At 45.4% G+C, this 22,968-nt stretch overlaps 1 protein-coding gene and 1 pseudogene across 2 annotated transcripts; both read right to left on the reverse strand.

Moving 5' to 3' along the window:
• Nucleotides 1-8,272: 8,272 nt before the first annotated feature.
• Nucleotides 8,273-14,786, reverse strand: DEFB123 (defensin beta 123; the record flags this gene model as incomplete). Its single annotated transcript, XM_081292818.1, has 2 exons — nt 8,273-8,418; nt 14,729-14,786. 2 exons carry the CDS (start codon nt 14,784-14,786, stop codon nt 8,273-8,275), a joined length of 204 nt encoding a protein of 67 aa, XP_081148944.1.
• A 5,352-nt stretch (nt 14,787-20,138) lies between these two features.
• LOC308648344 (myeloid leukemia factor 2-like) lies at nt 20,139-21,139 on the reverse strand (annotated as a pseudogene). Its single transcript has one exon. The product of its transcript is annotated as a myeloid leukemia factor 2-like (transcript).
• Between the last annotated feature and the right edge of the window lie 1,829 nt (nt 21,140-22,968).

Consider the following 22,968-nt stretch of genomic DNA (forward strand, 5'->3'; position numbering starts at 1 on the left):
ACCTTCATTTTATTTATTTATATGCAGTGCTGAGAGTTGAACCCCGTGCCTCACACATGCTAGGCAAGTGCTGTACCTCTGAGCCACAACCCCAGCCCCAAGACAAGATTTTTAACACTAAATTGCTTCCTGAATCTGGAACTCCCAGGCCTCTGGTATTACAGGCATGGGCCACCACTGGTTCAAGGAGGGAATCCTCCAGCATATTTGGCCTGTAATTGTTCACATTTGCTAAACATAGACGTGACACAGGGGTGCACAGGTTTTCAAAACGTAAGTGACAAACATATTGTAGAAATTCATTATATATAGTATGCATATTATATTATATCCACAATATATAAAGAACTCCTACAAATCAATAAGAAAAAGACAAACAATTCAATAATAAAGTGCAAATATTTAAACAGACATTTAACAATAATAAAAGGTATAAAGTCCACGGAAAGATGTTCAGTATCATTAATCATCAGGGAAGTGCAAATTAAAATCACAATGAGGGCTGGGGGTGTACTGGGTTCCATCCTTGGCACTACATAAAAATAAATAAATAAAATAAAGGTATTGTGTCCATCTACAACTAAAAAAATTTTAAAAAATCACAGTGAGATTCAAAATCACTATACACATGAAAGTGATTAAAATAAAAAGACCCAGGATAGCAAGGTTGGTGAAGGTATGAAACAACTAGAAATATGATAGGTTGTTCATGGGAATGGAACATAGACCACTACTTTGGGAAAACAATTTCAGAGTTAACTAAATTAAATAGATATAGGTCTACATAAAGACGTTTCTTTATTTGTAATAGCCCGCAAGTGGAAACAACCCAAATGTTCAGCTGGTGAATAGGTTCATTGAATTATATCCACACGATGCCACAGTACTCAATACACAAGATTAATTTCCTGATAACACACAACTGAATTAATCTCAGAAACATTAAGGGAAAAGAAGTCACACACCAAAGAGAACACACTGAATGATTCTACTTTACATGATGTTTAGGAAAGGCAAAACTAAATGGATTTAAAAAGAAAAAAAGTTCAATAAAAAAGAAACCCTGATACAACAATGACCAATAGGACATTATGTAAAATTGTGGAAGTGTAACCGATGTGACTCTGCAATCTGCATTTGGGGTAAAATTGGGAGTTCATAACCCACTTCAGTCCAATGTATGAAGTATGTTATGTCAAGAGCTTTGTAACGTTGTGAACAACCAATAAAAAAAAAAAAAAAGAAACCCTGAAAAAAATACTGTTTTTTTTTTTAAAAAAATTAATTAGTTATTGATGGACATTTATTTATTTATTTATGTGTGCTGATAATTGAACCCACTGCGCCTCACACATTCCAGGCAACCGCTCACCACTGAGCCACAACCCCAGCCCCAAGAACTGTTTTCTTGACGTGTCTTCTTTTCTCAGCACACGTTTGCAGATTCGTGTAAATGATCTGCTTATGGCCCTCAAAGCAGGAAATCCTGGGAGAGAGAGAAGCATTATTTTTTCAGGCCTGCAGTCAACGGTGAGACCGGTGATTTGCAAGGGAGATACTGCCCTCTAGGGGTTATTATTGGATATTGCTAGGGACATTTTTTTTTTTTTTTTAAAGAGAGTGAGAGAGAGGGGGACAGAGAGAGAGAGAGAGAGAATTTTAATATTTATTTATTTTTTCTTAGTTCTTGGCGGACACAACATCTTTGTTGGTATGTGGTGCTGAGGATCGAACCCGGGCCGCACGCATGCCAGGCGAGCGCTCTACCGCTTGAGCCACATCCCCAGCCCTGCTAGGGACATTTTTAATTGTCAATTCCCTACTGCAATTTAGGGGGTTGGGGGCTAGGCATATTATCTGGCATGCAGTGCGATAGACTGTCCTAGAAGAAGTACCGACTTGTTTCCTCAAACTTGTAGGTGAGAAGCCCATTTATAATTTTATGAGCCCAGAATGAAGGCTGTTTTGCAAACATTTTTTCTTTCCACCTGAATTTTCCTGGAATGAAACTGTTGTGTAAATCATGGTCTGGCAATAAAGTTTTGGTTAGAACATCACCGAACCTCTTCACACTTTTTGAAAGTCGGATCAGGAAGCAACACTGTGGGCAGTATCTGGGTCACTCCCTACCCCTGGCTGAAGCTGGCTTTGAACTCACAATCTTCCTGCCTCAGCCTCCCAAGCCTCTGGGATTACAGGTACCAGAAGTGGTGTCAGCAACTGGGGCTGCTAAGATGGGATTCCTGAAGGGTATTGATATCATAACGTAATTATGATCTCATGGGCCATGGGAGATAGTCACTGGTCACCTATGGTATGTGGTGGCACCACATTTATTTGAATCACCACTTGCAGTGGCTTGGCTGGATGTATTCAATGGAGGCCAGGTTCTGGAAGAGCAGGTGGCTGCTGCTGTATTTTACTTTGGGAAGGAGGGATGACTGCGGGGACTGTGGGGTGACCGGGGATTTCTGACAGCGCTCAAGAGCTGACAGAAGGAAAGTGACAACACAGGGTTTTCAATTCCCAGCCAGAGTCAGGTTCAGAAAAGATAACAGAGGTCGATGTGGTCCTCAGATGTAGAGAGCCATTTTGCTGTGCTGCCTTGTGTGGGCGTGAGCCTAATTCTTGGGCTGAGACCCAGTTCTTTGTTTTCAGCCACTCCCTAGAATACAATGTATCAATTGTCCAGCTCCTGGAACAAACTGTTTTCAAGAAGTGCTTGTTGCTTTGCACAAGCTGGAGCTGGGTGTCTCTTGCATTATGTGCAAGTGCTGGGTCTATCATTCTATTGGCTGCTGCTGTGTTGCTATGCACTCTTTGTCCAATGGTGTACGAGCAGGGCTGCAGCTGAAGTATATAAGGGGTGGTTTTCTCGGGCCCGGGGCCCCTTTTTCTCTCATCTATACCTCATGGAAGCTTCCAATAAAGTGTGTTAAAGAAGAATCCTGCTGTTGTCGTCTTTCCTGCCGGCGGGTAGACGCGACAAGTGGTGCCGAAACCCGGGAGAATCAGAACTTTCAGTCGACAGGAGTGGTGCACCGATCGTCCCTGAGTGGACCCCTCGTCCCTGAGTGGACCCCTCGTCCCGGAGTGGACCCCTCGTCCCGGAGTGGACCCCTCGTCCCGTGAGTGGACCCCTCGTCCCTGAGTGGACCCCTCGTCCGTGAGCGGACCCCTCGTCCCCGAGAGCGGGACCCCGTAGGCCTCATATTTTATTGCAGCTGCAATGTGTGCTTTTACTTTTGTTTTCTGTGTTCTTTTTGTCGTCTGTGTCTTTTGTTTTCTGTGTTTTTCTTGTTGTTGTGTCAGGGGTGCCGCACCTTCAAGTCCGCTTTTCTCGGCCCTAGATGGTCTGTTACGCTCCAAGGGCCTGAAAGTGAAGCATAGCACTTTACAGAGATTGGTGCAATGTGTTGCTTCGGTATGGTTCTCTGCTTGTGGTTTCTCTGTCGCCTTAAGGCCCGCAATGCTCATGATAAGGCTATGCTCACACAAGCTCTTGCAGCTTTAGAAAATGGCAACTCACCTCAAGTTTGGCTTGCGCAAATTAAACAGTGAATCTTTGACATGGTCGTTGCACCCCAAGTTTACGGACATTGCACTGGGAACGACATGTCTCTTCTTGCTATTCTCTTAGTGTTGGAAAGCCCTTGCACTCTGCCGGCTTTACTGCCATTGCACGCAGATGGGTTTCCACACTAGTGCTTTTCTATCGCTTTAGGACCCGTGCCTTTCTTTTAGGGTGTTGCCAACTTGTTTGTCGTTGTATTTTTATAGCCACAGTTCAGCCTCAGAGACCTAATAATGACTGGCTGAGTAGATACCATTAAACGCCTTGGCAACAACGAGCTGATCTTGTAGTACCCAGAGACGGGCAACTTTCACGCTTGCACTGCAACCTAAGACAGGGGAATGGGGCCTCCCCAAGGACGGGTAAGCAATGTAAGGGCAGTGAACGACCTAAGACAGGGGCTACTTGATTCCCTTTGACGTGCAACAAACAAAAGGAAAACACTGCTGGCAGTGGATTCCCCCCGGCCCCCAGGGCTTGGATCCAGCCCTGAAGTTTATGCACGTCAAGGAGGCCAGCTCACAAGGCCTTGTAAGATCTGTGGTGTCTGTTTTCATATTCAGCCAATACCGGTCATGCGGGAACGTCCTGACCTGCTTGGGTCTGATAAGGTTCCTGGTTGAAGGCTTAGTATGAGTAATGGCAATTCACCTCTACTCTTGCCTGTATTGTTTTTAGAAAACAAAAGGGGGGAACTGTAGAGAGCCATTTTGCTGTGCTGCCTTGTGTGGGCGTGAGCCTAATTCTTGGGCTGAGACCCAGTTCTTTGTTTTCAGCCACTCCCTAGAATACAATGTATCAATTGTCCAGCTCCTGGAACAAACTGTTTTCAAGAAGTGCTTGTTGCTTTGCACAAGCTGGAGCTGGGTGTCTCTTGCATTATGTGCAAGTGCTGGGTCTATCATTCTATTGGCTGCTGCTGTGTTGCTATGCACTCTTTGTCCAATGGTGTACGAGCAGGGCTGCAGCTGAAGTATATAAGGGGTGGTTTTCTCGGGCTCGGGGGCCCTTTTTCTCTCATCTATACCTCATGGAAGCTTCCAATAAAGTGTGTTAAAGAAGAATCCTGCTGTTGTCGTCTTTCCTGCCGGCGGGTAGACGCGACACTCAGAGAACCTCTAATTTCTTGTAGCTGCAGGAAAGAGGGGCTGAAAATCAGACCCTCAATTTCCATATTCACGCTGTGGAATTCTCTTGGTCCAACTCAATAGTTTATGTGAAAATTAGGGCTTTGATTGGGAAGAAATAGTATCTTGCAGCTTGGCAAGGGGTCATTTGGGTGGACTTGAAACAGTTGGCTTGTATGATAGATGTACGTTTCACTTGCCCAGTTATTTCCAGAGAGGCTGGACCATTTTACATCCCTAGCAGAGGTGTGTGAGAGTTGCAGCTGTCAAAACTCATACCTCATCAACATTTGGTCAGTCATTTTAATTTGTTTTTGTGGTGCTGCAGGTTGAACCCAGGGCCTCGTGCATGCTAAGCAAGTGCTCTACCAACTGAGCTGCCTTCCTAGCCCTTCATTTTAATTTAGACACTCTAATTAATGTGTATAGTGGTATTTTATTGTGGTCTTAATTTGCATTCTTTAATAACTAATGCTTTTTGTGCATTTATTTGCCATGGTGTATATCTTTTTATTGGTGAACTATCTGTTCAAATCTATTGCTCTTTTTTGTTAATGGATTGTGTATTTTCTTTTTATTGAGTTTTGAGAACTCTACATATTCTGGATAAAAATCTTTAATAAGACATTCATGTAAATTTTTTTTAGTTGTAGATAGATACAATATCTTTATTTTATTTATTTTTTAATGTGGTGCTGAGGATTGAACCCAGTGCCTTGTACATGTGAGGCAAGCGTTCAACCACTGAGCTACAGCCCCAGCCCATGACATTCATTTTTAAATATTTTCTTTTCTAGGTCTTTATGACTGATTTAGTTTCCTCAATTTTTCTGGCCTTGCATTAATTAAGGCACTTAATGCTCATAACTTTTATTTGTTAAAAACCTTTTTTGTCATATACTGAGAAGATAAAAGAATGTTTCAAAAACATATGAAATTCAGGAGGCTGAGACAGGAGGATCACGAGTTCAAAGCCAGCCTCAGTAATAGCAAGGTGCTAAGCAACTCAGTGAAACCCTGTCTCTAAATAAAAATACAAAATAGGGCTGGGGATGTGGCTCAGTAGCCAAGTATCCCTGGGTTCAATCCCTGGTACAACCCCCCCCCCCAAATATATTAAATTATAAAATGGGTGCATTAGTGCATGCCTATAATCCCAGTGACTCAGGAGGCTGAAATAGGAGGATTGCAAATTCAAGGCCAGCTTGAGCAACTTGGTAAGTCCATAAGCAACTTAGTGATACCCTGTCTCAAAATAAAAATTAAAAAAAAATTAAAAAGGGCTGGGAATGTGACTTAGTGGCAAAGGACCCCTGGGTTCAATGCCTTGTGAGAGAGAGAGAGAGAGAGGGGAAGAATTTGAAAATATAAAAAGAATAAGACAACAAACACCTCAGTATCTACCAACAATTAAAAAAAAAAGTCACATTACCCCACTCTGTTCCTATAGAGGTAACTACTAATCTCAATTTGTGTTTATTATCATCTTAGCTTATTGATAGTTTTATTACTTGTGTTTATAGCCCTAACAAAAATTTGATTATATGTGCACAGTGTTTAACAAGTAAGTATGGGACAAATTTTGTTGGAATTTCATTGAATTTAGGAACAATAAATATAAAATTGAGTTCTTTATTGAGGCTCAGTTCATGAACATAGTTATGTCTGTTAATTTAGGCTTTCTATATTCTTCCTTCCTTTCTTTATCTCTCCCTCTCTTCCTTTTCTTTCCTTTCTTTCTTTCTTTTCTTTTTGAGACAGGGTCTCACTATGTTGCCTATGTCATTGACTCTGAGCTTGAGATCCTCCTGCCTCGGCCTCCTGGGTAGCTGGGATTGCAGGGCGATGATACTGCACCTGGCTTCACTGAACTCTTGAGTCTGTGGATTGATTTCTTCCAATAATTTTGGAAAATTTACAGTTATTATCTTTTAAGATTTTGTATTCTTCCTTATTCCCCTCTTCTCTTATGGTACTCCACTTAGGCGCACAGTAGGCTATTTGATATTGTTCCAGCCTCTTGTGCTTTGTTATGTTTATTTTGCATTCTTCCTTTTCTCTCTGGGGTTTGAGTTGTGTATCATCTATTAATCTACTTTGAGTTCACTTATTCTTTCTTCTATGCACTCGGTCTGCTGTGAAGCACATCTAGTGTATTATTTTTGATTTTAGATCATATATTTTTTGGTTTAAAATGCTCAATTTATTCTTAGAGATTCCACTTGAGGGACTGCTATGTGATGATCTGCAATGGAGCCTATCAAGTGTTCATGTCTTTGGACCCTGGGTCATGTGACTTGCTTTGGCCAATGAGACTCCAGCGAATAATACAAACAGAAGATTGACAGATGCTGTGTATTGGGCCTTCCCCTCTTGGAACTAGCCTCTGCATAAGAAGGCAAAGTAACTTCCTTGAGATGGAGAGGCCTGGTGGAGAGAGAAGTAGTCACATGAGTGACCCCATATGAGAAAATCAGAAGAAACATTCATTCAACCCACAGAACTGTGAGAAATAATAAAAAGTTGTATTTTAATCTACTAAGTTTTAGAATGGCTTTGTGATATGGCAGTAGAAAACAGATACCTTCTTATATATTAGTTTTAATTTTCCATCCTATCATCTTTCTTATTTATTTTGATGCCACATCCCCAACCCTATTTTGCGTTTCATTTAGAGACAAGTCTCACAGAGTTGCTTAGTGCCTCACTTTTGCTGAGGCTGCCTTTGAACTCACAATCTTCCTGCCTCAGTGTCCCAAGCCACTGGGATTACAGGCATGTGCCTCTGTACCCATCCCTATCATCTTTTTTAAAATAATCTTTTCTTCTGAATTCTTTAGTATATTTATGATAGCTATTTTAAAGTTGTTAATGTACTGTTTTTGAGTCTGCTTCTATTTGATTATTTTTATTTTTGATTGTGGGTCATATTTTTTCTGCTTCTGTGAATGTCTTATAATTTTAAATTGTACGGATGCCAGAAATTGTATTTAAAAGAACTAGAATAGATATTATTTATCTTTTCTAGTTAGGGACTAGAATAAATATTATTTTTCCCTCAGGGAGAACATTCTCCTTCTTTAGGTGGTTGAATCTGCTTCAGCAAACCAAGAACATAAAGTGTACTTATTTTTTGTTCAAGGAAAGTTTTGAGATTTCAAACTAATGATTCACTATACAAGGATGAGGGTACAACCAGTTTGAGAACAGAATTATTACTGAGTTAATTTCTGAAAAGAAACATCCTTCTATCTTAAGTTTTCTACCTTAAAAAATTCTAGAAGAGCACACAAATACATCTTTTGTTAGCTGCCAGAACAATTATGCCACCCTATCTTGTAGATTCCAGAAAATTCCACCGAGCTTTGGTGAGAGAGTGAGTGTCGTGTTATGAAAGTAGTTTTGACTTCTCGAACCACCTGTGCGGGGCTCTCCTGCGGGTCCTGGGGTACACGAACAGGCGAACACGGAGGTCAGCCACAGATGTTTATTGACAAAGGGCTCAAGAATCCCCCGGCTCAACTCTAGGGTGACTTCATGGGCCTTTTCCTGGCTCCAGGCTGCAGGGCACTCACAGCAGCCATGGCTTGTTCTTGGGCTGGAACTTGGGCTTCACACAGCACATTTTGCCATTTGTGCAGTAAACATAGACCTTCTCCTTCCTGGAGCACCTCTGGCGGCATTTGCCATGAAGGTTCCAGCACCTCAAGGCGTCACCTGAAACGAAGGAGAGAGAGGAGGAGTTTTGGGTTTTAGGGCGAGGAAAGGGAATCCCTCGTGGTCTCACCAGGGTGGAGTAATAGAGGAACAGAAACTGAAGTTCAAGCAGTTAACTCCGCTGGAATCTGGGGTCATGGGATTAGAGAGGAGGGAAAGAGAGAGAGAGAGAGAGGGAGGGAGGGAGGGGTGAGCGAGAGCGTGGGGGAGCCCCCAGTCTTCGGAGTAGTTATCAGGTTTGAAGAAACTACCAAAGGCCAGTGAAAGAGCCATGAAAGGAAGTAGGAGAACAATCCCCGTGACTGTGAGGGTCTGGGAATGTTCTGTGTGCCCACCTCCCTGAGGGGAAAGGCCCAGAGGGTTTTGCCAAATTAGCCCTAGACCAAAGGAGGTCCCTGAAAAAGCTTAACAGTCAGTTCTAAGATTGTCCATCTGATTACTAGTGACCTGAGTGCACGGCAGAACATGATCCAGCACTCTTTAAGGGAATATAACTAAATACAGCAACCAAGAGTGTAAATTTGACAGGGTATAGAGCCGCCAGCGGAGTTTCCAGGCAAAACAACAACAACAACAACAACAAAGTCAGGAAAATATGACCCATAACCAGGAGAAAATCAATCCACTGATCCAGAAATAACAAAGATGATGAAACTAGCAGATGGACATTTTAAATATGCTCCACAGGCTAAAAAAGGTACAGGGAGAACATGGGCATGATGAGAAGAAATAAAGGTGTAAAAATATCCATACAGAAATTCTTGAAATGAAACATTAGTGAACGAAGAGCTCATTTTGTGAGATTAAGGGCAGATTAGACTCAAGAAGGAAAGATGGATGAAGGTGAAGACATAGCAACAAAAACTACCAACATGAAACACGGAGGGGGAGCCAGGGCGGGAGAGGGAGGGAGAGAGAGCGCAGATGTAATGAGCAGATTAGCCTACCTCCAGCCGGAGCCCCAGAGGAGAAGAGAAGGGAGAGACCAAAACAGCACTTGAAGGAATAATGGCAAAGAAGTTTCAAGGTTGACAATAGTCAATGCACAGAAGCAAGAGCCTCAGTGAATTCCAAGCAGAATAAAACCTGAAGAGAAGCAGGCAGAGGCATGTCATAGCAAATCCTAAAAATCATGCTAAAGAAAAAAAAATCTGAGAGGGCCGCAGGACGCATGAAATACACAGGGAAAATGATAATAACAGAAGTCCATCAAAAACTGCACACTATCAGAAGACAAAAGAGAGAGGCTTTTAAAGTAACGAAAGGAAACAAATTCAACCCAGGCCAGGTGTGTGTGTGTGGGGGGCACACCTATAAGCCTAGTGACTTTGGAGGCTGAGGTGGGAGGATCACAAGTTCAAGGCCAACATTGGCAATTTAGCAAGACCCTAGCAACTTAAGGAGACTGTCTCAAAAGCAAAAAGGGTTGGGGTGTATCTGAGTGGAGTGTGCCCCTGGGTTTTCAATCCAATCCAGCTCCTTCCTTCCTTCCTTCCTTCCTTCCTTCCTTCCTTCCTTCCTTCCTTCCTTCCTCCCTTCCTCCCTTCCTCCCTTCCTCCCTTCCTCCCTTCCTTCCTTCCTCCCTTCCTCCCTCCCTTTCTCCCTCCCTTCCTTCCTTCTTTTCTTCCTTTCTTCCAATCTTTCAGGTGATTGAGCCCAGAGGGCCTTTACCACTGAGTCACATTCCCAGCCCTTTTTATTTTTTTATTTTGGTTGCAGGGTCTCACTAAGTTGCTTAGAGCCTCACTAAATTGTTGAGGCTGGCCTCCAACTTGTGATCCTCCTTCCTTAGCCTCCTGAGTCTTTGGGATTACAAGTGTCTGCCACCATGCCTGACTCAACCCAGAATTCTTTACACAGCATAAGTCCTCTAAAAATGGGGAGCTACAACTTTAGCTGAGAAATTTGATCGCTGAAAGCTGTCACTACAAGAAGTGTTAAAAGAAGTTATTCAGGCAGGAGAAAAATTATATCAGATGGAAGATTAGATGTCTACATAAAGGAGTAAAGAGAGCCAGAATTGATAAATATGTGGGCAAAAGTGAACCACATTTGTCCTCATTTAAACATATAATTGCTTAGGGCTGGAGATACAGTGGAAGACCATTTGCTTCATATGTGTGAGGCCCTGGGTTCAATCCCAGCACTGGGAAGAAAAAGATGATCGTTTAAAGCAAAATGAGAACAATGCATTGTGGGGTTATAGCAGGTATAGAAGTGAAATGTAAAGCAAAAGCACAAAGGCCGGGAGGCGGACATGGAAGTGGGCTCTTTGAAGGCTCCACACCTCTGGAATTACTACTCCGAGGCAGACCAGGCAAGGATAACATTGGCTACTACAAACCTTAGAGCTCGCTCAAGATCTGGTGCAGGAATTGTACAAGATGGGCCTAGAATATTTTGTTACACCACGAAATCGCTTCCATTCATTAATAAAAGGACAAAACGCTGAGAATTCCTCTTTTTTCAAGTCACCAGTATTGGAAACTTTGTACTGAAATCATTATCATTCTTCCCCGAGGAACCAGGTCTTTCTGGTTCCTTTCTGAAAAGTACCCTTGATTTCTGTCAGGTACAAAGTTGTCAGATAAGGAATCTGGGGATGCAAAATTCCACCTATTTCTTAGTTTTGTACTTTCCATGGAAATGGGGGGTCCTGAAGCCATGTCTCAGCCTGAGGCCTGCTGTGAATCCCTGTCCACATTGTGCTGAGGTTCGGCTTTGCCTAGAAGTCAGACTCAGCCCTTCCCCTTAGTCTGATGACAAACCCAGTTCTGTCTTCGTTGGGTGAGACGGTTATAGGACGAGCACCTCATCACATTTACTAAGTCACTCATTTGCTTTATGTGATTTTCAATATCTGGGATTCTGTGATTTATTTTACAAAGAAGATAAGGAAAAACCATAATTTTAACAGCAGCATCTTGGTTTTTAACTTGAGTGTTAGGATGAGCTATTGGTCAGGGAGAGAGGAAAGATACTCAGGCTTTTTGTTTTAGCCTCTTTGTAGGTTATTTAGCAAGAATCTACACATTTTAAAAATATGAATAATCTTTACCTTGCAACTTCCTTTCCAGATGCCTATCCCAGGAAAATAGCCACAGATATAGACCAAGAGGACTTCAGGGAGCAGGTACAACTATCCCTGAGTTAGACACCGACCCTCAGAGAACTTCTGGTCTAGTGAGGGGAAGGGGAGAAGAGAGCTGAGTGTGGTTCAAGTTAAGAAGCAAGAACTGGGTGCTCCAGGGTCAAGGGTCAGGCTGAGGGAGCTTCCTCCCGACGTCCCATCTCGCCCACAGGAAGTGGAAGGAAAACACTTGCAATTGTTTCCAGGGCACTGGGCAGTCTCGATCCACTTCCTGTAGCCGCAGCAGCAGGCCTGAGGGCCCTGGTAGAGCTCAATCTCCCTCTGCCAGCCCGGTGGGGACAAGCTGGACACAGAGTCTTCTGCTGCTCCACTGACCTGACCCTGGGAAGCGGAGAGAAGCCGTGGGGAAAGGCAGGGCAAGAGGATCTGTGGCTGTAACACCCAGGATGCTCTGGAGAGATCGCCAGGGCAGGGGCGGACTCCCTGCGGTCAGAGCATAGCTCAGGGACATTGCCAGCGACTTAGAGAAATTTCTGTCTGCTGCGAGGACACAGCGTGGCATGGGACCGCCTGAAGGGGGGTTTGAAATGGCTGAGAGATGCTACCAGATGTTTCCCTCTACTCTCCTGTCGCATAAAATGGATCTGGAAAGTCTGCAAATTCTCTTGTCTCTGGTGAAGACAGGGAAAGAGGCGTCGAGAGTTGAGATCCAGAGGGACCTGCCAAGGGCAGACTCCAATGAGGAAGGCAGGAAGAGAAGGTGGGAATAGCCTTAATCTGGAAACCACATGGAAGAATTGATTGAAATGAAGGGTCAAATCAATGGGGACCAACCCCTGACAAGGCCAGGGGATTTCACCAGCCAGGGGATCTGGTAGCAAGTACTAGAACACTCACTGACCACACCCAGTGAGAGCTATCCCAGAAGTCAGTGAGGATCAGGCACAGGGCCTTAATTACCACCTCCTGCTCCTGCCCCAGGGCCTTTGCACCTGCTATTCCCTGAAGCCTATGTGTTCTTCCTCATCACTTACTCCTTGCGCTCCCTAAAGTCATAGAGTCATGCCACGAGCACTCCCTTAAACATGGCAAATCCACCTCCTGGTATTTGCTGTCCCCTTTCCTACCTATTCTACTCATTGAACTCATCACCTGACATACTACAGATTTCACTTATTATTCTAAAAAATTCATTGGGCCAGTAGAATGTAAGGTCAAAGAGGACATAGATTTTGCTCATCTTACTTTGTTCTGTTTTGGTCATTCTAGAACCTATCACAGAGTCTGACAAATGAAATCCATTCAACTGTATTTACTGAATGAACCAACTCATTAATTCATTGATGACATATCCAGTCATTTCCTCCTAAACCCAGATGGAATCCTGGGAAGGGGAAGATGGGGCATAAGAAAGAAGACATGCCAAAAGACCAGATTCAAGAGACTGAAGCCAAGCATGGTGGCACAAATCTGTAAGCCCAGCTACTGGAAGCCTGATGCAGGAGGATCACAAGTTCAAAGACAGCATGCGCAACTTAGCAGACCCTATCTCAAAGTGAAAAATAGCAAGGGCTAGGGGGGGTGTTGCACAGTGGTAGAACACTTGCTTAGCATGAGTGAGGCCTGGGGATCAATCCCTAGTACTGGGAAGAGAGAGAGAGAGAGAGAGAGAGAGAGAGAGAGAGAGAGAGAGAGAGAGAGGGAGAGAAAGAATAATTTTTTTTGGTATTGAACTCAGGGGCACTCAACCACTGAGCCCCATCTTCAGCCCTATTTTGTATTTTATTTAGAGACGGGGTCCCACTGAATTGCTTAGTGCCTCGCCATTGCTGAGGCTGGCTTTGAACTCACCATCCTCCTGCCTCAGCCTCTTAAGCCATTGGGATTAAAGGCGTGCACCACTGCACTCGGCTAAATGAATACATTTTTAAAAGAAGAAAAGACAAACATGTAGCTGCTGAGTTTAAAAGCCCCTGTGCAATCTCTCCTACTCCTTCCTCCCACTGACTCCTCCATTATCAGAACAGAAGTTCCTGGGAACTTTCAGATAAGTCACAGAAAATAAAGAAACTGCTTTTTTTTCTTCCCCAGAGAAAAATTTCAATGTGTTCATTGTTGTTCCTTGAACCTGCTATCACTGTGCACCCACGATGCTGTCAGACCTTGGGAGAAGTGAGGAGACTGACCCTGTGAGCATCTGAGGGGCTTTGGGAGCCACAGAGTTAGAAAACAGCAGGGTGGGCTCTCACCTGGGTTCTGGGTGGTGTTTCGGCCACAGACAGATGCAAGGAGCTAGGTGAACTTGCTTAGGGATTTCTCACATTCGGACCCTGGAATGGTAAGCGTGGACCTTGGGGAGGGCAGAAGCTTCTGCCAGATGAGCAGGAGCTGGCAGGCGGCTGGTGCTAGGTTGGGGTGGGCAGACCTGACCAGGGCCCTTTTCTGGCTAAGTCTTCCCACAGCCTCACCTGGCACTGGAGGCTGAGATCTGGACCGTGGACACATTTTCGGCTTTCCCCCTATCCAACCTACAGTTGGGACAGTTCCCTGAAGGCACCGTGCTCTCTCCCACGCCTGGACCCTAGAGCAAGCTGACCTCTACCTAGACCACCCTTCCTGCTCTACCTCTTCTCTTTCCCTTTCTCTTTTCTTCTCAATTCTCAGGACCGGGTATCCCTCCAGGACTGTGCTGCCCTCTGCCTGGGCTGGCCCCTCCCAGGTGTACCTAGTCCCCTGCTTCCCCCTGTCACCGCCTGGGTTGGCAGGGCTGTTTAGCCGTCTCCCCAGGGCCATGTCATGTATCTCTGTGGTCCTGGCTCCCAGCACAGAGTCAGTGCAGAGACAGCAAAGTGAATATAAGCTTTTCTCTCCCATTAAGGCAGCTGAGATCTCTCCTGGGGACTATTTTTGCAAAGGTTCTGCTATTGCCCTGTCCTCCTCCTGGCTTCTCCTACCCACCTGTCCCACTCTTCCTCACGTGCCAGGCCACCTGCATAGGCTCCTGGAGCTGAGCAGGGGAAGGGAGGGTGGAGTGACTGGGGAGAAACTCTGGATGTTGCAGTTGGTACCTGGGATCTGCAACCTGGTGCTGGCCAGTGACCTCCTCTGCACGGCCCTGAATGGTGGCCCCTTGCTGGCCCAGGGAGTCAGTCCTCCCTGCCCTTGAGGCCGGACCTCAGTCTCTCCATCCTGCCCCTCCCCAGAAGGGGTCCAGGTTACCTGGAGTGAGCTGGGACAAGAGCAGCAGAGCCACCAAAGTCAGCGATAGGAGCTTCATGGTTGGAGCCGGCTGGAGGCAGAGCAGCTAGCAGGGCAGAGCCGTGGCAAAGCTAATGGGGGCTGGGGGACTGCCCTGTCTCTGGCCAACACTCCCTCTGATCGCCCGGAACTCAGATGCCCATGGGGACAGTCCCACACCCAAAGTCCACAGTGTGGGTCACACATCCCTGCCGATAAGCCTCCCTGTATCTTTCTGACAGCAGGGTGCTCGGCCAAGGTCAAGGATGCGGACAGCGCCCCGCTCGAAAGCGCCGGCACCCAGTGACCACGAGGGGGCGCCACGAACCAGACTCCGGGAAGACTTGGAGCGGAGGCGCCCCGAGCAGGGGACCAAGAGTAAACGCCCCAGCTACAGCCACCAGCCGGAATGGGGCTCCAGGCTGAGGAGTGTGCGGAACAGACGCAGCTGCGGCGAAGAGGGAGAGGACAATGGCAGTGAGAGAGGACGCTCCGAGCACCGCCCCTGCCCACCGAACTTGGCGCCTACTGCCTACTGCCAAGGCCGTCCTTTGGGCGCCAGGTCCTGCGCTTTCCTCAGAGACCCAAGAACCCGCGATTCGGGCTGCCTCCTCTGGATCCAGGGTGTGAAAACTCACGGGGTTTCCTCTGGTTCCCTAGCTTTTGGGTGGGAGGGGCTGCATTTTGTAGTTACTAATGTGTCGCCTGGGGGTCCTGTTTTTGTTCTTTCAAACTTTCAGCAAACAAGTTGTAACCGTTGCCTCTACTAAAATCTTGGGTTTCAACTATTTATGTGCCTTCTCTTTCCTGGCTGGACCCTGCTTGATACAGAGGTCGAGTGTGGCTGGGGACCATGGGGCGTGCCTGTAATCCTATGGCTGGGGAGGCTGAGGCAGGAGGCTAGCCTCCCCAACTTTGGGAGACCCTGCCTCAAAATAAAAAATAAAAAGGGCTAGAGTTATAGCTCAGTAGTTACACCCCCTTCAATCCAAGGAAAACCAAACAACAACAACAACAACAACAACAAAAACCCAAAATCAAACAAAAAAATAAAACAAAGAAAACCAAAAACCCAAGCCAAACCAAAACTAGGAGAGTGAAAACTTACATAGGGTTGATAAGATAAAGTTCGTTTCTGTTAAGGACCCTCGTTGTTCAAACGTGCATTAGTTAAGGCTCCACTGGATAAGCAGAATCACTATTAGTTTTATAGAATAAGGAATTTATTGTAAAAAAAAATAGCTCCTCCTGGGAGGAGTTGTGAAAGCAAAGATTTGAAAAGGATCAGAGAACAGTCACCAACCAACCTCACACAGGCAAATGGGCCAAGGACACAAAACACATCTGCATTTGAAGTGGGACCAATAAGGGAGATGGTGTGCAAGTTTGTAGACGATTTCGGGCCCTTTGAGGCTACTGTATACTGTTAAATTCATAGAAAAATGTTCAGGAGTGAACCTGGACCCTGGGGTCATTTTTCCCTATGTATATATTTTAAAAGGTGGATGCAATATCTTTACTTTATCTCTTTATTTTTATGTGGTGCTGATGATCGAACCCAGTGCCTCACACATGCTAGGTGAGTGCTCTACCGCTGAGCCCCAGCCCTGCCCCCTCCCCATATATTTTTTTTAATATTTATTTTTCAGTTTTTTTCGGCAGACACAGCATCTTTGTTGGTATGTGGTGCTGAGGATCGAACCCGGGCCGCACGCATGCCAGGCAAGCGCGCTACCGCTTGAGCCACATCCCCAGCCCCATCCCCATATTTTTTTAAATTGATGCATTATAGTTGTGCATAATGGTGGATTTGCTGCCCCATGTTTGTACGTGCACACAATGGGACAATATGATTTGACCAATATCATCCCCCGGGGGTCCTTTTGGTCAGGAGGGCTGGCAGCTGGGGAGGAGAGCTGTCATGGGTCAGGGACTAGTGAGGATCAACCCCAGCTCCCAGATACCCCGTGTCTGTCCCTAACCACCTCCATCCAGTGCCAACCTTAGAGCATGGCGACCACGGCTTCATTTCTCTGATTAAGATCTCGTGAATTGACAATTCACAATAGCAAGACTGTGGAACCAACCTAGATGCCCTTCAATAGATGAATGGATAAAAAATGTGGCATTTATACACAATGGAGTATTACTCTGCATTAAAAAAATGACAAAATCATAGAATTTGGAGGGAAATGGATGGCATTAGAGCAGATTATGCTAAGTGAAGCCAGCCAATCCCTAAAAAACAAATGCCAAACGTTTTCTTTGATATAAGGAGAGTAACTAAGAACAGAGTAGGGACGAAGAGCATGAGAAGAAGATTAGCATTAAACAGGGATAAGAGGTGGGAGGGAAATCGAGAGGGAAGGGAAATTGCATGGAAATGGAAGGAGACCCTCATGGTTATACAAAATTACATACAAGAGGAAGTGAGGGGAAAGGGAAAAATAATACAAGGGGGAGAAATGAATTACAGTAGAGGGGGTAGAGAGAGAAGAGGGGAGGGGAGGTGAGGGGAGGGGGGATAGTAGAAGATAGGAAAGGCAGCAGAATACAACAGACACTAGTATGGCAATATGTAAATCAATGGAGGTGTAACTGATGTGATTCTGCAATCTGTATACGGGGTAAAAATGGGAGTTCATAACCCACTTGAATCAAAATGTGAAATATGATATGTCAAGAACTATGGAATGTTTTGAACAACCAACAATAAAAAAAAAGAATAATAAAAAAAGATCTCGTGAATTGAAAAAAGAAAAGTTGGGGGCTGGGGATGTGGCTCAAGCGGTAGCGTGCTCGCCTGGCATGCGTGCGGCCCGGGTTCGATCCTCAGCACCACATACCAACAAAGATGCTGTGTCTGCCGAAAAAAACTGAAAAATAAATATTAAAATTCTCTCTCTCTCTCTCCCTCCCTCTCTCACTCTCTCTTAAAAAAAAAAAAAAAAAGAAAAAGAAAAGTTGGCCACAAACTCTCACTCGATTCCATCTGGGGAAGGAAGTTGAAAAATGTAGAATTCCACAAAATAGTACTGCAGTCGGGGCTGGGGGGCCGGCAGGCACTCAATGTCTCTTAGGGAGATTGAACCTGTTGGATTCTCTTCTCCCCGAGAGAAGACACCCTCACTGCTCAGTGCCCAGCTCATGGAGGGTTTCTGTATCCAGGGACAGAGAGGAGGAGCTGGGATGAGTCAGGGACAAGTTTTGACTCTGCTACTCACTTTCTATGTGACCTTGGGAGAATCACTGTTTTCTGGGTCTCACTCTCTTCAATCAAGTATTCGGAGCACCTGGGCGGTGGGGATCCACGCATCTGCCAACTTATGTGTTTCTTTAGGTGATGAAAAGAGAGAGGGGAAAGGATGCAAGAATCCAGGCTACCAAAATAAGGCAGGGTGTCTGTATTTTCACCTCTGGGTTCTCTGGGCTCCCCTCTTCAGCCACAGAGTCTCTGAAACACCTAGGTCACAGCTCTCAGCCCTTGACTCCAGCTCCCCGATATGCTGTGTGGCTCTGGTGACACAGTGTGGGCCAGCTCCTTGCGTTTTCAATGCACTAACTTTGCCTTTGAAGCCTTTTTTATTCTCCCGAGCACCCGTAATAGGTGTCATCGCCATGGGCTGTCTTAGTGACAGGGAACAAGGGGGCTTGGAGAGGAGGTAGAGTGGGACCCTGTCCTGTGCGTGTCTCAACGTCGCAGCTTATTCATGGAGAGTTAGAAGACCAGTTTCTCAGCTTGATCAGGAATCAAAGAAGAATAAATTTGAAAGACAGTGAGGTATCTTTTGTCAATCAAATGGGCTAGAATATGTAGGCTATGGGAAAAAGCAGTACCTTGATCTTGGAAATGCAAACGGGGGTATCGTTTTTTGGAGGGTGTTGCCAATACCTGAATCTCGAAAACAGAGCTGCCCTAAAATCCAGCAGCCTTGCTTCTACAACCGGGTAGCAGCCTCCACAGGATTGGCAGTTGTTTCCTTTTTTCTAGTGGCAGTCCTGGGATTTTCCTTTAGGGTGCTGGACCTCCTTTGCTCTCAGCTCAAAAGATTCAGGTAGGGCTTCTCATCTTGCTTTTGGACTCTCCATTTTCCATTGGACTTATCTTTTAAAAATCTGAATGAGCTGGGTACAGTGGCACATGCCTCCCCAGTGGCTTGGGAGGCTGAAGAAGAAGGACTGCAAGTTTGAGGCCAGCCTCAGCAAGTTAGTGAGTTCCTAAGCAACTTAGCAAGACCCTGTCTCAAAATAAAAAAAAATAAACATAGCTGGGGATGTGGCTCAGTGGTTAAGCACTTTTGGGTTTAATCCCTGGTACCAAAAAAAAAAAAAAAAATTAATATATCTGATTTATCTGATGGCTACCTTTTGCACTTATGGTGAAATTCCAACTCTTCTCCCTGGCTTCCCTCATCTGGTTGGAACATCTCTCTGACCTTGACTCATACCTGTTTCTCCTCACCCACCACTCCTCAGCCGTGCCAGCTTGCTTTATTTCAACGGAACACACTAAACTCCCTCCTACCTCAGGGCATTGTGTTTGAGATTCCCTTTACCTGAAGTATTCCTCCGGATTATTTCCACTCATTATAATCTCTTTCCCCTCATTTTGTTTTTCTATTATCAATTTATAGAATTCTTTTAAAAAATTTATTTGTATTTATTATTTTTAGTTGTAGACGGACACAGTGTTTTTATTTATTTTTATGTGGTGCTGAAGATAGAGCCCAGTGCCTCGCATGTGTGAGGAAAGCACTCTGCTGCTGAGCTATATCCCCTGCCCCCAGTTTCTACAATTCTTATTCTTCAGGTGTTGGGCCCCATGCACTGGATAAAAAGTCTCTATTTTTTTCAACTTTTTTCCTCCTGATTTTTATTCCATTGTCCTCTTTTCCCCTTTAGTTTATGAAGAATTTTTAACAAATTTATCTTCTAAGCTATCTATTGCTCCTTCTTTTCCATGTTCTGCTTTCATCTTTTTTTTTCTCACTCTCCTTTATTCCATAAACACCTAGTTACAAGTTGCCCAAATCAAAAAATAAAGGCAAAGAGGGCTTGGGGAAGTTTTTTGTGATGTGTGAGGATAGGAGCGTGGGGAGAAGGAGACAAGAGTTGGGAACTCTCCCCAGCCCTGGACAGGACTCTGACTCCTGTAGTAAGTGCTCTGAGGAACAGGTGGGCAAAGATCCAGGGTAGCTAAGGGATGGAGGAGGCCTCTAGACCCAGAGCTCACCCCTTCTGCACATGGTAGGGGTACAATGGAGAAAAGGAGGTTTGAAGATGGAGCAGCAAAATGAACAATCAAGTTAGTGGATAATAGGACAAGTGGAGTCATTGGGGTAGGGGGATTAAAGACAGAAAATGTAAGTATGGAGGGCAGTGTAAGGTTCTCCCTGAGACCCCCAGGGAGAGGTGGGGGCCAGATTGCCTGTTAATTTAATATTAAATTGGGGGTGGGAGTGGACAGGAAAAAGTGTTTTCAGGGGATGATTTCTCACCTCTCACCTGTACATGAAAGGCTGAGGACTTAGGGCCTTCACCAGTCATAGTGGCGGGATGTCGGGTCGGGGAGTCCTCAGGTCCCTGGACGGCCAGGCGGGGAGGCCCCTCGGCCCTTCGACCCCCACTCACAGATGCCTCATGCCTTCGAAATTCCAGAGGGCGCTGCTGCCAGAGACTGGATGTCTCTCTTCGCCACTCATCATCAAATGCTGCTGCCTCACTCTCATCCAGGTTGATATAGTCCTGCCGTTCCTCCTGGTCTCCTGTGTGGGGATTTCGGGAACGCTGGAGGATGTGAGCCCTGTCTCAGATGTGGTGCCCAGTGGACATCTGCTCTAGTCCACTGTCTGAGTCCGGACAGTCCTCCGTGTCTCCAGGATCCTGCCTGGTGCTGAGCGCATCTCTGATGTCTCCTGATAGACCCTGGGGGCACCATCACCAGTATTGGAGTAGGAGATGACAGCAGAGGATGAAAAGTTCTGGCAATTGCCCCCAGCTGTCATATGCTCCATATTCCCAATCATGTCATTCATCATCCCAAACATGTCCATGAAGCCACCCGACATTCCCAGCACTGGAAGGGGGAGACAGCCCCAGCCTACATCCTGCGGCTGGCGGCCTGGTCCCTGGCATGTTGCCATCTGTGATGCTAAGGAAGGGGCTATAGCCAAAGCCACCTGACAACATGCGGCTCATATGCTGATGGTGAATAGCAAAGGGGTACATCAAGAACATGGGATCCTCAGGCTCCATGTCCCTCATGAAACCGAAAATCTTGATCTCAGCTTCAGGGGGGCTCCGCACGGTCCCCGACTCGGGTTCAGCGGCCCATCCGGCCAGTTTCGCTTCTCACTGCACTGCAGGATCAGGGTTGTGGCCCAGGATTCAGGGATTTGTGGGGAGCCATCCTGACACGTGACTGGGCGACTCCCGGTTTGGGTCTGAGGCGCTCTGGCTGTGTCAGAGCTTTCCTGGCCCTCTCCTGATGAGAGAACCCGTCCGTGTGGGGGTGTGCCTGACCACTGACCCCGGGGGCCCAATCACTGACCCTGACCTTGGAGTGCGGCCCCCTCTCAACCTTCATTGGATGGAATTCTCCCCTGAATTTCTTGTTCCCCAATAAAAGGCTACTCCCAGGCGTGTTCGCTCTCTCTCTCTCCTGCTAGCCCTGAGTCATCCTTGCTGCCCTGCCGGGTGGTTAGAGGTGGGAACCAGAGAGGGGAGCCGTCTCGGACCTGGCAATAGAAATAAGGTAACTGAGTCTGTGTGTTTTATTTCGATCTCATCTAGCTAACTTTTATGCCAAGAACCTCATTAATGAAACCATTGCGCTGGCTGCATGGTGGAGGGATTGGTCCAGGCTTGAGCTCCACGGCCTCCCGAGCCACCTACTCCCTCACATGCAATCTCTGTACCGCCCTGCTTTCATCTTTTTAATTTACTTATTTCCTGACTTTTCCTTTTTTATGGTACCCTATTCTTGTTTCACAGTTGCATCTGTGATTTCTCTGAAGCCTTTGATGATATTTCCCTTTCTGCATAATCTAACTCCTGTAACTGGTTGGTTGGTTAGTGTGTTTTATGTTAGATATTTGCCTCTAATCAACAATCATAGGGCTAATGATCCTGAACTGCTTACTCATATTTGTATGCCACTGAAAAGCTCAGAAACTCCATGAATACTTTTATCCTGTGGGGTTTTGTTCTCTTAACTTTCATAAGAGATAACTGATGATAACATTTATTTGTTAATATTCAAGCATGAGGGACTAAAATGCTGATTAAGTACATTGGTGGGACTTGCCAGTCGTGGCCCTGACAACAAGCCTGATTGGTCAGTGGCATTTAGTGAGAAACACCGATGTCTATATGTTCAGATTTTTGCTACTTCTCTACTGATCTCCCGATGGGAATTCTGAATTCTGGGAGGTACCTGGGGAATGAAGGCTGGAGATTAAGGAGTTTCCCAGCAGCCAGGGCCAGGCTTCTGCAAGTCCTTCTGGTTTCTACTTACCAAGTTTGTCCTCAGGGATGCTTGGGACCCTTCAGGTCAGAAACCCTCGATTCTCCACCTCCTTATTTTAGCTCCCACACATTTCTCTTTGTGCCTAGGTGTTTATGGAACCTCCAGACTCTAAGCTTGTTTATTCTGTGGTTTGAAGTGAGTGGATCCCTGTCTTCCCCATTGCCAGCTGTTGTCCCGTTTCCTTGGATCTGCTAATTCATTTCCCACCCGTCAGTCTGCTCTCTGGCTTCCAAATTGTTGTGTTCTCTATTTCATTTTCTCTGATTTATTGGTTTAAGAGGTCCTTTTAAATCCCTGTAGTTGCTATAGTTTAAGTGGGATTTGGGGTTTGACTAACTAAAGGGATTTATGTTCAATCCACCATGTTTACCCAAATATCCAATAAGGTGATATCTGATATCTGTATATGTATATGTCACATTATTTATTTATTTAGTGCTATACTGGGGTTTAATCCAGGGCCCAGCATGTGCTAGGCAAGCATTCTACCACTGAGCCACCTCCCTAGTCCATATTTTCATTTTATTCCTGATGCCTTAAAATATTAACTTACTATCAAGCTCTAATGTAAAATGCTATTAACTTTTTTTATATTTGTTCTTTTTAACCAGAGATCATTCATATGACAAATTATATTAACTGATTTTATAACTTCAAATAAAACCTGCATTCTTAAGAAAAACTCAACCTGTCT

The sequence above is a fragment of the Spermophilus citellus genome, assembly GCF_964194105.1.
Source record: "Spermophilus citellus genome assembly, chromosome: 4".
Classification (NCBI taxonomy): Eukaryota; Metazoa; Chordata; class Mammalia; order Rodentia; family Sciuridae; genus Spermophilus; species Spermophilus citellus.